This window comes from Erpetoichthys calabaricus, chromosome 11 (assembly GCF_900747795.2).
Source record: "Erpetoichthys calabaricus chromosome 11, fErpCal1.3, whole genome shotgun sequence".
Lineage (NCBI taxonomy): Eukaryota > Metazoa > Chordata > Cladistia > Polypteriformes > Polypteridae > Erpetoichthys > Erpetoichthys calabaricus.
In genome coordinates, this window is record NC_041404.2 from 137,007,795 (window position 1) to 137,024,967 (window position 17,173).

The 17,173-nt window shown below is 43.4% G+C and overlaps 1 protein-coding gene across 1 annotated transcript in view; it reads right to left on the reverse strand.

Moving 5' to 3' along the window:
- The window catches only part of mapk8ip3 (mitogen-activated protein kinase 8 interacting protein 3), an 88,357-nt gene that overhangs the window by 50,459 nt on the left and 20,725 nt on the right, over positions 1 to 17,173 (reverse strand). The window contains 6 exon segments of the mRNA XM_051934273.1: positions 451 to 569; positions 857 to 959; positions 3,904 to 4,138; positions 4,632 to 4,779; positions 5,024 to 5,047; positions 12,181 to 12,272. Coding sequence (XP_051790233.1) covers positions 451 to 569; positions 857 to 959; positions 3,904 to 4,138; positions 4,632 to 4,779; positions 5,024 to 5,047; positions 12,181 to 12,272 — 721 coding nt within the window.

Here is a 17,173-nt window from a genome sequence, read left to right on the forward strand (position 1 = left end):
TCAATTAGATGTTCCCTGAAGAAGGCCCATTTGTAATATTCTGGTATTTCCTTTTTTCAGCTTATGCTAACCTAAACTTTAAATGTAAACCTCTAGCAGTTTACTGCTTACCTTTTCACCATTTTAGGACATTCACTGCATTTCAACAGATTAAATATGAAGAAAAACTGGAAAAATGGAGGTGCTCTAAAACGTATGACCAGTAGTGTATAGCAACATCCAACTGCTCAGCAAAGAGCTGCCTTAAGTCTACTAATGCACCCCTAGTGCTTGGTGTCTGTAGCCAAGACTCTCTCTGATTTGTCCCCAAGCCAGCCAAAGCAAATGGCCCATCTGTCGTCACAATTCACTTAAAGCAGAACAGCCGCTCATTGAAAAGACGTCCCAGTTTGTCCCAGGACAGCATGCACACGAACAAACAAAGGCAGCACCTCTCTGCTGCGAACATACCAAGCAAGTCTGCGCCCTCATCTACGTCCCCAATCACCTCTGACCCAGCAGTGAAGATCTCATGGTACAGCGAATCCGTGTTAATCCCAAAAGCCTTGTTAACAATTCCATGGGTTGGGCTGCATGAGAAAAAAAAATCAAAATTAAATTAAAAAAATTAAATCGAACTGCTAATTATTAAGTGGAACATTTTGCTGGACGTATTGTATTACAGGGAGGTTATAAGCAGGGGAGATCAAAACAGCACCAACTTCTAGTTATTGATACTTTTTAATAGTTAAAAATCTTAGCTGTTATTGATTTCACATTCTCCCAGTAACACCTTTGTTTCATTATAGTCCGAGTCTGTCTAGAAATTGACACACAACTGTTTCATTCCCTTGAACACGGTGGAGCACAGACTTACCTGTTCCCTGTGCGACCGATCCTGGGGTCGGGACACACATCCAGGTCAGGTGGGGAGTCGATGATATCAGGAACATCTGACCACTCATCACTGCTTCCCATCCCTAGAAGACAGCACCAGAGAGGTTAACTGCCACAGACTGGCCACGCTCAGGAAAGACATCTTCAAGTCAACCTGATAAATTTAAAATCACTGGCCACTATGCTGAAAGCTTCACTGCGGAGAGCAAGACAGTCCAGAGTGGCTCCACAGGAATGTGAACAAAGTCGTCTCAAATTCATTGAGAGTAGGAAACCAAGACTCCATCAAGAGCCACAACTGAGTGTGGTGTCACTGCAAGTTGAGGATGGACCTGCCCACAGCTAGGATTGAAATCTTCTGCCACTTCCCACTGAGCAGCTGGAAATTCACCACAGTGCAGATTTATTGAGAATTCAAATTGCTTGAAATATGTAATGACATGATTGGCTTCAGCCATCTTAACCTAACAGTCACCAAACTGCTGATTAATCCTTGCCGTCTCTGCTATATGCTGTCATTCCAAGACATCTGTAGGGGTAAATAAGGTTACTACATGGCCTCTCAATTCTGGAATGGTCTACCAGCTACTGAAGGGATGGAAATCTTGTAAATCTACGCCTTCTCTTATTAATGCTCCTGGAATGGTTGCGCTTTTTCATTCTGTTCAAAGATCTGTTAGTTGTTGCTCTAAGGTGAACATGACCAGTTGCTACTAACCCTCTTCCATTCTCTGAACCACTGTCTGGACCAAACGTTTCCAGATGATCATGATGCAATCCATCAGCGTGTTCAGGAACCAAAGTGACAAATGTAGCAGGCCACTGTATTAATCACATTACTGTACAACTCTACCATTTCAGGCACTTGGCATGAAGTTTACTACAATGACCAGGCGGCTGTGGGCACCCAGATTTTGACTTTGCTTATTCCAAAGGACACACATTTGTCTCACATCTGAGTGCTGCCCAACAGAAGAAAGAATAATTATGAAAGACATGTGCATACATAAGCTGAATTATAAGATGAGCTCATATTGAAGACCTATGGAAATCTAAACTGGAGGAGTAGACAACAGCACAGCTGCTTAAGAGATATTGCTGGGGTTTATTAAAGACGTTCCTCACACTCCAAGTCCTCCAAGTCCATTTGCTTGGTTCCCACCCAGGGGCTGACTTGTTACTTTGTTTCAATTTCTAGTTAGTTGGATTGTGTTTCACGCTGCAAACGTTCAAGCAAACTAAACATATCAATAAACATCCCATGGGATTGTCGTGGGCTCTTTATTTTTTTCTTGGGGGGAAAAATATCATGGAAGGTCAACCATAGTTGTATTTGCTTTGCACACCTTCTCATTTCCATAATTATTTGCTTTTCTTTTTTTTTTACCAAAGACATCTTCTTGAACAAAACACCTGTTATCAAATAACTGAAAAACACTTAAAAAGTAAGCAGTAGGACACATGGTACGTATGAGAAGGGCACGTGTCAAACAGCTATGTGTACGAAAGGTGGCATGCTCTGCTGAGGGCGCACACCGAGGTGTTTCAGTTTATGACGGTAGACGTGTCGAGTGAGTTTTGTTTAACTGTGTGATGTTGCGTATTTACTCTCCAGTAGCCACCATATCAACCTCAATGTAGGTCACTATATCTCATATCACATGACCACTGTCTTAACGTCTATAACGTTTCTTAATAACGTTCATTTTGGAATGTTGGATTAACATTTCCTACATGTGTCAAAGTTGCTGTGCCTCTGTGTCCATATAGCACCCAAATAGTGGTGATATCAAAAGGTCACCTCCACCTCTGTGGAGTGTCACAGGAGGCTGGGGGACAGACCCAGCCGGGACGCCTGGAAGGACCGGGAGGTGGCTTATACGTACCCCGGGCCACGAGGGAGCAACCATCCTGGATCTTGAGGGGACCACGGGAGAACAGCAAGAAGGCTCAAGCCCATTGGGGCCTATGGCCACCGCCAGGGGGCGCCCCTGCCACACCCGGGAAGATGGAGGAAGATCATTCCAGGGACGCCCGGAGTGCTTCCTGGGTGGAAGAGCAGCACTTCCGCCACACCAGGAAGTGCAGCCGGAAGGACGTCAGCAGGCACCTGGAGCACATCCAGGTGGCGATAAAAGGGGCCACCTCCCTACAATCAGGGAGCTGGAGTCGGGAGTGGGAGCAGGACGAAGCTCCCGTGGAGAGAGGTAAAGGCGGCCCACGGACAGTGAGAGAAAGGCCTGTATTAGGGGTGATTGGTGTTGGGAGCACTTTGTGGCCTCTGTCTGGTGGTGTTCGGGCATACCTCACAGGTGTAAGATTAGAGGGGTTTGATTTTTCGCGCTCACAGGGCACTGCTGTTCGTTTCTCACCACCTCTGTATGTGTTCCGATTGAGCTGATCACAAGTGAATTTACACCTTTGTTTTCTTTGATCGTGTGTGTGAGGGGCATGTGTCAGGTTCTGGGCTTGCTCCACATCACTGCGTGTCACATTTGTACCCTTGTGCATATTTACTTCTGCCTTCTAATTATTTTTGTCCATGTCAATCCTTGACTCTGCTGTGAATGAAATTTGCGGTTTATCGACAGCAGACACTTAGCGTGACTAACACAGCAGGCACAATTTTACCCACAATGCATAGTGTTTCTTGTAGTTGGACCGGCCCCAGGTTGGTCATACCTCATTCAAACCACTCCGGGGTTCACTCGGTGCCACACTAAAATAACATTTTCTGAAGGGTCTCGGCCTGATTGTTTTGGTTCACAACCGAGTGCAACTGGCAAGTTCAACTATGAGTAAACGAATCGGACAAGCAGGGAAATTGCACCAAATGAACTAGGTGTGAAAACGCCTTATGGTACAACTGGGTAGCCAGCCTTTATTCTTAGCAACTGGGACTGCTGAGGATGTTTAAGAGCTGAATTGGGTTGAAAAAGGTTTTTGAAACAAGAATGTAAACTCTCGTGCTCTTCATCAGTGCCAGCAATTGTATCCGTTTAGGATGCCTTAATGAGAAGCTCTCACCTATGCTGACATTCCTCGTTTCCTGTGAGACTTGTACTTCCATATTGCGGCTGAGACGTTTGGCGCCCTTCTTCTTGTTGTTCCGCGCCATGTCAAAGTCCATGATTGGCTGGAAGCTCTCATTGAGTGGAGTGACAGCTGCAGATGGCACCGAGGAGGTAGGGGTGTTGGACTTGGTGCCAGCCGTGCTGGGAGTTGCGGCAGCAGAGGACTGGCCAGACTCGGACTCATCATCCTGCACAGCAGAGAAATCCAAGAATTATGTGTGTGCCAAGCAATTCATGAGTTTCTCTGACAAAAAAACCCCACTCACAATAAGGGCCTTGAAAGAAGACAAGCTTACAGGACTACTAGCATAAGATGGGAATGTGGGACAGTCTGATCATGGATCATATGTCTGCGCTCCTCAGCACACGCCGAGGGCTGTGTAGCTACAGGCAGTCTGGTAAAGTGGAAGAGGGACACAGTGAAGTGCTACCACATGTGCGTAAACAGGCATACTTGCTAAGTGAACAGAATAAGCAGCCAGTGAGGCCTGATGAGCGCGGCAAGACACAGGACAACAGTAAGGCTAGCATGACGCAAAAATAAATTGACAATGTTGAAAGGGTGCTAGTCTACCATGGCATCAGGGACCAGCCGTCACAGACACAGGCAAGGAAGGATGTGTGGAGATGACGAGTGGGATGACAACACCTGCACAAGTGCTCTGAGCTGTTCTGTCAAACCTTGTAGCTGGAGATGGAGAGAGGCTGGCTGAGCTCGTTGGTGTGCCAGGCGTCAGAGCCGGGCGTCATCCTAGCCCCCCCCTGCAACCCACGTACCATCCCATCCATGTTGGCTAACAGGCTGAGTGAGGGCGGTCGCTCTGTCCTGCTGGAAAGACAGGAAGAACAAAGTGAATACCAGAAGCAAACATGCAGCAAAGCAAACAGCAGCTACAGCAGACAGGGGACTGGGGCTGGAATAGCAAGCGGGCACTGGTTTCAGACACAGGCACCCAAGAGAAAGTTGCGCCAACACACGCTCAGAGCCAGATGTATGGCAGTGCACAGAACCCAAACAGTGAGGCATGCAAGGAGGGGCAAAGTGAGGGCAGCAAGCGCAGGCCTGTAGTTACCTTTTCTTCCAGGATTGGCGCTGACTGCAGTGACACACAAGACAGTGAAGACAAAGCAGCATGGGCACAGAGAACAAGACAAGAGAGACAGGATTAGACGTCATACAGGACATATCAGGCCACACAGAATGCCCCCCAGTGCACCAACCCCACCAAAGTCAGGCACAATTCAGCTCAGGCTAACACAACACAAGTCTGTGAGTGAAATAAGCTGGATGTTAATGACGTGAAACGACTACGTCGACCTGTCAGGGGGGCTTATCATCCATAAAAACTTTGGGCCTTTAGTCCAACTGGCTAGTGTGGGACTGTGCAGAAGTAAGTCATTTCAAGATCGGCCTTTCTCAGGTTAATGAGGGATATGCAATGAAGACGGCCAGAAACTGAGGTGGAAGGTGACACGTGGAGAAGACATGCAAGGAGGCACAAGGAGGCCCAGAGAACAAACGTAGAGGTGCTTCAGTCTGACAGATGCACGGGAAAGGCTGAGAGCCAATCGTGTTTGGGAGGGATAAGGGTCGTGCTGATACGCCATTCAGGTTGTGAGATAGCAGGGCCATCCAAGGGATATTTCAATCTGCCAATCACACAACAAATGTCTGGAGGAATTGTACTACGCTACAAGCGCAAGACGTGGAGGATGGGGTTTCACTGTGAAAGGGGACAGATATTTCAGTCCGACAGAGAAGGGTAAAGACTACTTGAGGCATCTGCCGTCGTACATACCTGGATCTGTGTCTGGCAGGGGACACAGCACTGGAGTGGAAAGACCTGCCTAAAAGGGGAGTAGGAGGGGAAACGGACAGACATGGGTGCAGTGCAGGCTGGGAGGAGAAAGGGGGGCATGCGGACAGGGCATTTCAGTGTGAGATTGTCAGGGGACACACCTGGAGGCTTCGGCGCTGGAGCTCGGCAGAAGTGAATGGTCATTTAAGTGTGATCTGGGGGTGTTTGAATCTGCGTACAACATGGGACACTCCAAGAGGTAGCAAACAAATGCCAAGATCCATTATGGAATTTATGATTTACTGCCCACTGACACCCGTCTTAAAGCACTAATAATTTATAAGTCACCTATGATAAAGACGGGAGATCCATGACACGAAAATGTCTGAAATGACGTAGGTGTTGAAAAAACCAGAGAAGCACAAGGAAGAGATGAGTTCTCAGGCAGGGAGTGTGAAGTGCAGTCAATGCCCACTGTGTGGCACAGGTGTGGGGTGCATGAAGAAAAAAAACAAACCATTTTATGAGGAAAAATAAAGCAAAAAAAAGATAAAAGCAAAGCACAAAGCAAACAGTGATCAACCAAATAGATAAAAATGAGAATAAAGGTCAGTGGGATGGATGACCCCACCAATTAGAAACAAGCTGCTCGGTCCAAGCAATACGCTAATTCAGCCAGAAGAGTCGCTGGGCCTCCCAGCACTGGATTTCTCTCTAGCCGTTCTTTGACGTCACCTCACCCATGTGCAAAGTGAGCAACCATAAAATGCAGATGAAGATCACAATCATTCAAACACCCCGCCTGGACATAACGCACCACAAAAACAGCGCAGCAAACTAGCGAAGTCCAGCCGTAAAAGGTTTGTTGGGCCCGAGCACACTCCAGAAAGTTCTACCAGTGAATCTGAAGCAACCAAGTGACAGTCCAGTGGAACAACGCTGCCCAGACAGGCACAGACATGGAGCCCAGACCACTGAAACATCCCATGTGTTTGCAAACAAATCGTATTCAGAAAGGCCTACGGTCACGGCAGCTGCAGAAGATAACATTAAAGAGTAAGTTCAGTATTTTTCAAGTCAAAGTTATTTTTTCACAATCTTGGAGTGAACCGTATATACTCACGTATAACTCGAAAAATCGATCGTAAAATCAGACACCGACTTATATGTCCATTCAAAAATATGACATTTATTTATTTTCACATCTTATCGCCTCGCACCATTTTCTCAGACACATTGAATTTTGTTGCAGCAGCGCACTTACCAATTTCTTTTGCCCCTTCAACGATTTTTAATATAAAACCAGCTTCATATTTTCTTCTGATTGAACGCTCCATCGTAGTTAAGGGATGCTCTTATGATAAAGGTGTGTGAGGGTCTGAGATACAAAAAACACAAAACAGTGCAAACGTCGCTTCGGAATAGTTTGGGTATCACCGTGTGGTCACGTAGGCACAATACATAGAAAACAAAAGGCCATGTGCTCCATGGTGACTCTCTCAGGTGGGCTGGTGTTAGCATATCAGAATCTCTTAGACCAATGGCGTCAGTTTTCACACATTCGACTTATACGACCGACATTATAAAATACATAAAATTATATGGTAAAATCAAGCCCCGACTTATCCGCAGCAGAACTTAAAAGCGAGTATATACATTATTCATTTGACGCTTGGAATTGTGTTCTAAAGTGAAGTACCTAAAAAAATAATAACTAGTCTGATCTTGTATTTTATAATGAATACCTGGGTCTTACAGTTAAAAAAAAACATTAACACTTACCAAATACGTCCACTTTTTAATCCGAAAATGTTATCGGTTATGGATGCGCGTCTTGAGATTGTATACATATTGCTAAACAGCATATTCATGGTCTTTTAAAAAATCAAAAACCAAAACATTTCTGTTGAGATTGGGTCATTTTAAAAAGGTGACTGTGTCATGTTTGTCTTTCAGGGCCAGGGGTGTAGATTCACCTCGCACTGCCAAGCGCCATTACCGACATTATTAAATGTTGATGCCCAGATGTGCATGGCTGCCTCTGTTTTGAAGACAACTAGACTATAATAACTGGCAACATCACACTTATGATCGCATGCATTCTTTCACCATATGAAAGTTTATTTTGTTATTTTGCAAAGACGTTGCCTGGCGCCACATTACCATAACGCATGTGAGTGCTTTTGACGGCCGAGTGAAAGAAAAATTGAGCACGCGTGTAGAATGCAATCAAATGACAAGAACTGAACAAACATCATAAGCATACATTTAGTTTTAATAAGTTTAGTAAGAGCTGTTTCAGCATAAACCGAAGACTTGGACAGAACGGTCATTCCAGTCTCACAGCAGCAGGATCTCCATGGAGTTTGCTGTGCATTTACAGACTGTCTGGCATCAATGAGTCAACGCGTTTAAATGCGCTTCAATAAGCTGAATATTCACAGAAATCTGACTTCTAAAATTCCTCGTAAACAGATGATTGGCCTCTGAGAAGCCTGGTTAACAGAGGTGGATTTCTCCACAAATAACCCAATTACAGTATGTGGCCATGTAAACCCTTAGCCAGGTTACTGTTAAGGACTTTGTCGTCAGCACGTGTGTCCGCTGCACTCCGTCAGCCTGCACATATGTTTGCCGCACACACACTTTCAGCAGTCACGCTGGGTAGACATGTCCACAAAATACATTTCCTGAGGTAAATGCTCAGTTGCTCACATTACTCCATCTCCTGGTTGAAATAATCTGCCTTAATATTTCAGAAAAAGTTCAAATTTTATGCTGATGAGTTGAAATACAGTTGTAAACTCAGCAACACAATCTTGAGAACAGCAGGGTAACATATAAAAAGTAACAAGCCTTTACTTTTTAAAGTAACGAGTAACCCAACACAACAATTCCCTTACTGAAGTACAAATACCTGCATGATTATTAGCAGTCCAGCAGCAGTGGCTGTAAGGCAAGAAGCCCACGTGTCTGTATGTGGGTCATTTGTGGGGCTCAATCTCACAGCCAAGCTGAAATGAGTGGGCCGCGCACAATCCGGTAACAGAAACCCATCGATAAAGCGTCAATTTCACTAAACATATTTATAAAGCACATGGAAATCATCACAGGCGTCGTGCTCATTTTCAGATTCACGGTGGCCGATGACGATAAGTTTAACTCTTTTTGTGTGCAGTTTAAAGACGTCAGAGCGTTTCAGAAGATTACTTGGCTAAATAAACACAGATTTTTAAGACACCAGCTTTCTGCTTTAACTGCTTTATTCACCTTAATTCAGACGAGAGAGTTGTGTGTATCTGTGTCATTACGTTTACTCACTCAAAAATGCTGTCCTCTGCTCTTTTATTATCTTACTTGCCGACGTCCGCTGTAGCATACGGCAGTGTAAGAATAGGAACGGAAAATGGTGAGAAAGGAATTCAGAAATCAAGAAGAAATAAATACTTCTTGAGAGACGCAGTTGTGAAATCAGCCTTTCCGAATTTACGTACTATGACCAAGGCATCCTGATAGTTTTGTTGCATGTATTTTGGGCTTCCTGGAAATGTGGATAGTAATATGATCATTATGCGTACTCGTACGTTGATATTTTCAGCGTTTGTTTGCAGTGCGTCTGATAGTCTCGATTTGCGTTGGAACGAACAACAGGAAGAACGTCTCCAACTCTGTCCCAATGTGATGCAACGAAATCTACTGCCCTATGTCGTAGTGAGAGTGCATTGCCTTCGTCAACCATTTGTGTCAAGAAATAACTCACTGATAGGAACAGGCAGATGCCGGATCCCGGAATAGAGATGACGTTGTACAAAAACCCGTCGATAGAGAAGATACTGTATTGTCTGTCTGTATACCTGCATTGTTATCGGCATTGTTATCACTCTTTAATTTAATATTGTTTTTTTTGTATCAGTATGCTGCTGCTGGAGTATGTGAATTTTCCCCTTGGGATTAATAAAGTATCTATCTATCTATCTATCTATCTATCTATCTATCTATCTATCTATCTATCTATCTATCTATCTATCTATCTATCTATCTATCTATCTAATGTTGTAATCCTGCCTACTATACCAAATTCCATCTATCTATCTATCTATCTATCTATCTATCTATCTATCTATCTATCTATCTATCTATCTATCTATCTATCTAATTTTGGAATCCTGCCGACTATACTAAAATTATCTATCTATCTATCTATTATATAGTGCCTTTCACATCTATCTATCTATCTATCTATCTATCTATCTATCTATCTATCTATCTATCTATCTATCTATCTATCTATCTATCTATCTATCTATCTATCTATCTATCTATCTATCTATCTACTGTCATTCATTTTAGAACAAAGGCTTAGGAAACAACCGTTGCAGTATAATGAAAATAGCAAGGTGTATGGGAGGCCGCAGGCAGCGTGGGGAAGGGTTTGGAAGAGGACGAATAGGAATTGAGAAATGCCGTGTCGGCTGCGTGTGGGCAGGACCGGTTTTGAAGTGGAAGCAGGACAAACCAGAAGAGAAATATATATAAGAGATCCTAAGCATTAACCTAAAAATTGAGTAATTGATTTGCAGCACTTCAGTCTGTTTCATCGTGGCTTGGCTCCATTGCACACTCCATCTTTTTCAGATTTTTGTTTTATGCACACAACATGCCACAGAAAGTCCAATGTGCATGTGGCTTGGCTCTTTTCACAATCTAAGGCTTTTATTTAGAAACACAATGCTGTGTAATCATTTCAGTTCAGATGTATTGTTCTTTGTACAAACTATGATGAAACACTTCCTGTACATAAGCCGCTCACCACCCGGTGACCACTCAGTGCACATCTGTCTGTTGTTGCAAGTCACGGCAGAACAAAACCGCTGAAGAAACGGATTTAGAGAAACGAAAGCAGGTTAACAGGCAGAATGCAGCTTGACTTGGGTTGTTGTCATAAGACCACCCACAATGCCCGCTGCGAGCAGATAAGCGAGTAAGAAATGTTCCCTCACCTTGATAAATCAGTACCAAGAATCTTTGATCAAGTATATTATTTCCAGTTTACTTTTGTTTTCACAAGCATGACTCAGAAACACGGAATTCCTAAATCAAACACTTTGCTACTTCAGGGAGTGACGTATTTGGTTATTTTTTAAGGCTTTCTTTTCAAACTGGGACCCCAGTATCCATTTGCTCCATTGTAAAATCTAGGAGAATGCCAGTTTTTTTTTCATTTATAAAATATGCTCCACTTTACTATGAAATTTCACGAGGCAAATTAAACTATACCATGATTAGAAAGAAATAACTTTGACTTGGAAAACACCAAACTTATCCTCTAAGAAGAAGATCATAACGTCTGAACTTCCTTTACAGACGCGCTCCGGAGTACCTGGAAATCAGAATGGCCTCTGCAAGTTGGGCCCTTGTCGTCAATAACCTTTACTGATTAGAGTAGCACTGCACACTGAACCACTTTTACTTCTGGAATGTTCTTATTAACAGGACTGTTGATAACACGAGGTACACTCACCAGTTAGAAACACACACTTTAGGAAACTGACGGAGCTTAGTGTGTTTAAGTGAATGAGCTCAGCTTGTCTGCCATTAGCTGGCACCGTAGTTTAGTTGGTTAAAACACCTGCCAGGCAAACAGGCCGGCTGATTCAAATTCCAGTGGTGCCTTTTATCAAAGGTGTCTGTAAAGTTGATCCTTTGAAATCCTTCCAGTTTCTAAGTGAATTACATACACAAGGTCGCCGGCAGAAATTAAATGGAAGTGAATTCAAGACAGAAGCCAGGAAGCACTTTAGCATACAGAGGGTCAAGAGAATGTGGACCAAGCCTGCCAGGTCACGTACTAGACGTTTAAACCTTCTTAAATGTTTTAAAAAGCATATGGAGGAGATACTTGAACAAGTTAGATATTAGCTAACCAAACAAGTACAATGGGCTGAATGGCCTCCTCTCATTTCTGAAACGTTTTCTACTCTTACTGTACGTTCTGAGAGATATGCTGCCTCAAAATCTCACCCTGTGCTTCCTCAAGATGGTGGCTTCAGTTACACAGCTGGTCACTTTACTGTTGACTCCCAATACCCTCTGACTTAAATGTCTTCATTTTTGAACGCAGTTTCAACGTGCTGGATTATTATGTGATACCATTGAGAATTGTTGGAACCGACACACATGAGCAGCCTTACCACCCGAAGACTTTGAAAACGCAACTCTCATACGGGTCATGTTTATCAGTTTTCTTGTATATTTAAAAGTTTCTAATCCATCATGAAAATAACCCACCCCCCCCAATCTTGGAGACCCTTCTGTAAGACAGGAGGCAGCCGTCAGGCCAAGCATGAGTTCAGGACAGACAGTTCAAGCTGAACCACTGGACAGTGCAGCTCATTACAGACACGGCAGACATGAAGGATTTGATTTCTTACGCTCTAATGCTTCCTGTTCCTTCCGTCTGGCTGTTGCTTCCCACCTGCTGGGCTTTTGTCCTCTCGATGTGCTCCACATATGTTTGGATCATCTGGATAAGGAAGAGAGAGACAGGTGAATAGAAAGACAACGCTGTCAGGAGATCTCACTCCCTTGGAACAGCTCGATATGCAGACATTCCCAGCACCATTTGGGAGCCCAACAGAATGAAATAAGTGGAGCAAGCTGGCCAACAAAAACAGGGACGACATGCATGTTTGATTGTAAAAAAGTGTAAAATAAATAAATAAATAAAAATCGCTTTATGGTATTCACTTACTGCGGTGGGTTGGCACCCTGCCAGGCTTGGTTCCTGCCTTGTGCCCTGTGCTGGCTGGGATTGGCTCCAGCAGACCCCCATGACCCTGTGTTCGGATTCAGCGGGTTGGAAAATGGATGATGGATGGATGGTATTCACTTAGTAGCACACAATGACATTAAAAATGCTACCAGCAGTGATAGTGTGACTGCATCTACAAGGGTCGGACCATGAGGCTTTGTTATATAATCAGCACACTAAGATTTCTTCTTGTGGAGTTCAAGTCTAATTACACTTTACATCTCATCTGTCATTTGTCGTTTCTGATGCAGTCGTTGCCCAGACGGCTTTTAGGGTTTTCAAAATAACAAACCGAGTTCAAATCGACTGCTACCTCTCACCTGTCTAAGGGTCAGGACGTGCTTGATGCTACGTGGCTCGTATGCATGAGAACACCGCTGCTATGTCAGAAGTGTACTGTCTATTACTTGCATGTGTATTTTATGTCATTCTGATTATATTATAATTCTGACACATGATATCCTATATGGTGTTCCACAAGGCTCTATCCTGGGTCCGCTGCTCTTCTCAATCTACATGCTTCCATTAGGTCAGATTATCTCGGGACATAATGTGAGCTACCACAGCTATGCTGATGACACACAGCTGTATTTATCAATAGCACCCGATGACCCCGAATCTCTTGATTCACTAACACAATGTCTAACCTGTATCTCAGAATGGATGAATAGTAACCTTCTCAAATTAAATAAAGAGAAAACCGAAATCTTAGTGATTGGCAATAATGGATACAATGAGGCTATTAGAAATAAACTGGATGCATTAGTATTAAAAGTCAAAACAGAGGTAAAAAGCTTAGGGGTAACCATTGACTGTAATCTGAATTTTAAATCACATATTAATCAGATCACTAGGACAGCATTTTTTCACTTAAGAAACATAGCAAAAGTTAGACCTCTTTTGCTAAGTTTTTGCTATGTCGAAAGATGCAGAGAAATTAGTTCATGCGTTTGTTTTCAGTCGGCTAGATTACTGTAACGCACTCCTCTCAGGACTACCCAAAAAAGACATAAATCGTTTGCAATGAGTGCAGAATGCAGCTGCTAGAATCCTTACCAGGATAAGAAAATCCGAACACATTTCTCCAGTTTTGATGTCACTACACTGGTTACCTGTGTCATTCAGAATTGACTTTAAAATTCTGCTTATGGTTTATAAAGCCTTAAATAATCTCGCTCCATCTTATATATCAGAATGTCTGACACCTTACATTCCAAATCGTAACCTCAGATCCTCAACTGAGTGTCTCCTTAGAATTCCAAGAGCAAAACTTAAAAGAAGTGGTGAGGCGGCCTTCTGCTGTTATGCACCTAAAATCTGGAATAGCCTGCCAGTAGGAATTCACTAGGCTAATACAGAGGAGCACTTTAACAAACTGCTGAAAACACATTACTGTAACATGGCCTTCTCATAACTTCACTGTAATTTAATCCTGATACTCTGTATATCCAATTCATTATAATAACTATTCATTCAAAATCTGTACTAACCCCTACTCTCTCTTCTGTTTCCTTTTCCGGTGTCCTTTTGGTGGTGGCTTGCGCCACCACCATCTACTCAAAGCTCCATGATGTTCTCAACAATGATGGATGGATTAAAAGCCAGAAGTCTGTATGACCATCAGCATCAAATGACTCCGTGAGAACCTTACATACAAAGAGGACTTTTTTCATTTATATTAGGTAGAATGCCCAGAGGGGACTGGGTGGTCTCGTGGCCTGGAACCCCTGCAGATTTTATTTTTTTCTCCAGCCATCTGGAGTTTTTTTTTGTTTTTTCTGTCCACCCTGGCCATCGGACCTTACTCCTTTCTATGTTAACTAATGTTGTCTTATTTTAATTTTGTATTTTGTCTTTTATTTTTCTTTTCTTCATTATGTAAAGCACTTTGAGCTACTTTTTGTATGAAAATGTGCTATAGAAATAAATGTTGTTGTTGTTGATTCTACCCAGTAGCAGTGCGAGACATCATCATGGTGCAAATACGTCAGTTTCGCTGTGTTGGGAGTTGACAGAAGATGTCCATCCATCCATTTTCCAACCCGCTGAATCCAAACACTGGGTCACGGGGGTCTGCTGGAGCCAATCCCAGCTAACACAGGGAGCAAGGCAAGAAGCAATCCCGGGCAGGGCGCCAACCCACCGCAGGACACACCCACACACCAAGCACACACTAGGGCCAATTTAGAATCGCCAGTCCGCCTAACCAGCATGTCTTTGGTCTGTGGGAGGAAACCCACGCAAACACAGGGAGAACATGCAAACTCCACGCAGGGAGGACCCGGGAATGAACCCAGGTCTTCTTACTGCGAGGCAGCAGCGCTACCCACTGAGCCACTGTGCCGCCCTGAGAGAAGATGATGAGGATAAAATTCTGATGCTGTTGTGAAGGGGCAAGAAAGATGGCAACAGCAACACAGAAGATGGCATGTGAGACCTTTAAATGTATCGCGTCATTACGATGGGGAATATGTGACGCTTGTACTGCCTATATGAGAAACAGATGAAGAAAAGCACCATGAATACTTTCATATGTCAGCATTTAAGATGAGATGGTTTGCTTCACCACATCGATCCATTCATCAAACATTGAAACGCACACATTGATCCTGTTAGAGCTGCAATGCGGTGTTGCCATCACGTGCGTTATCTTGGAACGGTGGAATCCCACCTTCTTTCCTTGGACATCTTCTGCTTTGCGCAGACATATCAGTCTCAAATTTGCTTCCATTTCGTCTTGCATGTTTTCCACATCCACTTTCAAAGAGCTGTCGATTTGATGCCAGCTGTTCTGAAAGGGCATATCTGTCACTGTGTTGACAGCAAATAACGGTATTGACGTCACGTACCAAAACTTGAACGCACACGCCACCCAAATTTTTGCTGGTACTGCAACTCGCTCACTAGTCACGTTAATTTCTGACGATGTGCTCTGAGGATACACCACAAGAGCGCCGGGAATGCATGGCAGCCATGATATGATGCGTGAGTGTAAGCATTCTGAGTATCAAGCATACCCTGCCCTTTATGAGTAAAGTGATGAACTTCATGAAAGGCCAAAACCACCCCAAAATGCACTCTGACATACACTGAATTGCTTAAATGTACAAAACACAAAAAATGCTTCAAGGCAAATTTAGTAAACCCAGGTGAATATATTATGTGATTCAAAAGGGCACAAAGGTGGCATCAGCAATGGCTGTTTTACAGTAAATACAACCCTCAGACCCTCAGAAAGTACACACAATAGTCCAGTGCTGAACATTTGTAAGTGCCGGGGAGTGAACAAATCAGACGTTTGAATGTAAAATGTCTAACGTCAGTTCTGCACCATAATAATGAAACTTCAGTGAGCTCACCGAGGATCCACCTGATGAAACTAGCGTGGCACAGAACCCAACAGAGCGAACATCGTCCCCGATGACGACTACTGCTGTCCTTGACCTCGCCAGGCAGTCCGCTGTTGGCTGTGAGTTACCTTGGCGCGTGTCACACTGCACAGTTTCTGCAGTGATTTTCAGTCACACCCTTCATTTGCAGTTCCACGCAAAGTTTTGGACACCCCGGTCAAATGACAAATTTTTTTGTCATTTCAACTTCCACAGCTAATAATAATAATAATAATTCTTTGCATTTATATAGCGCTTTTCTCATTACTCAAAGCGCTCAGCAATTGCAGGTTAAGGGCCTTGCTGAAGGGCCCAACAGAGCAGAGTACCTTTTGGCATTTACGGGATTCGAACCGGCAACCTTCCGATTGCCAGGGCATATCCCTAGCCTCAGAGCCACCACTCCGTCTAACAAAATAAAACAACTGTATTTTTACAAAAATTGTCAGTGTGTAGTTATGGCTTGGTTTGAAAGAGGAAGAAGAGGAACGGATGAAGATGGCACTAGTCGTCAGAAAGGCATCATGAACATCGATTGCTAAATCAAACGCCTCCCCGGGACATTCATCCTTGTCATCTGTAACTTTTTCGTAAGCTTTTCCTAAAGACTATATATATATATTCAGACTTTCCTATCAGTACCTATTTTCTATTATTCTTTGTTCCAGTGGTATTATTATTATTCTTGTAATAAATACCATGCTGCTTTTAACTTTCTATGCTTTGTCTTAATGTCTAGAGTGATTGAATTAATAAGTTAGATTTCTTTGAGCACCTGGTGACAGCCAGATTTTTTGCCATTATTTCTGTGCTGCGAGGTTTATAAGGCTGAGAGTAAGGGCGCCACTCAATAGAAGGGACAGTATGAGAAGAAGGAGGTATTCTGGGCTGGTAAATGGCCTATAGTCAAGAGTGCTGAGTCTTTGTATGTTTAAATGTATTCTTGTAGACCAAAAGTAATATTTAGGTGCTGAGATATCACTAAAACATCGTATGTTGTTCGTGCCGATAATAAGTAAGTCTCTTGAAGTGCTGAGTGACAGGCTGATGTGCGGTTTAAAATGCTAAGGGTTAATCAGCGTGTGTGTGTCATTCATGGGGCACTGTTGTGGTTAGGGTCTGTGTGTGTGTGTGTGTGTGTGTGTGTGTTCATTTTAAAGTGCGACAGTAGACCAACCTGATAATGAACTTGACGAGAACATTTACCCTTGAGAAAACAGGTAA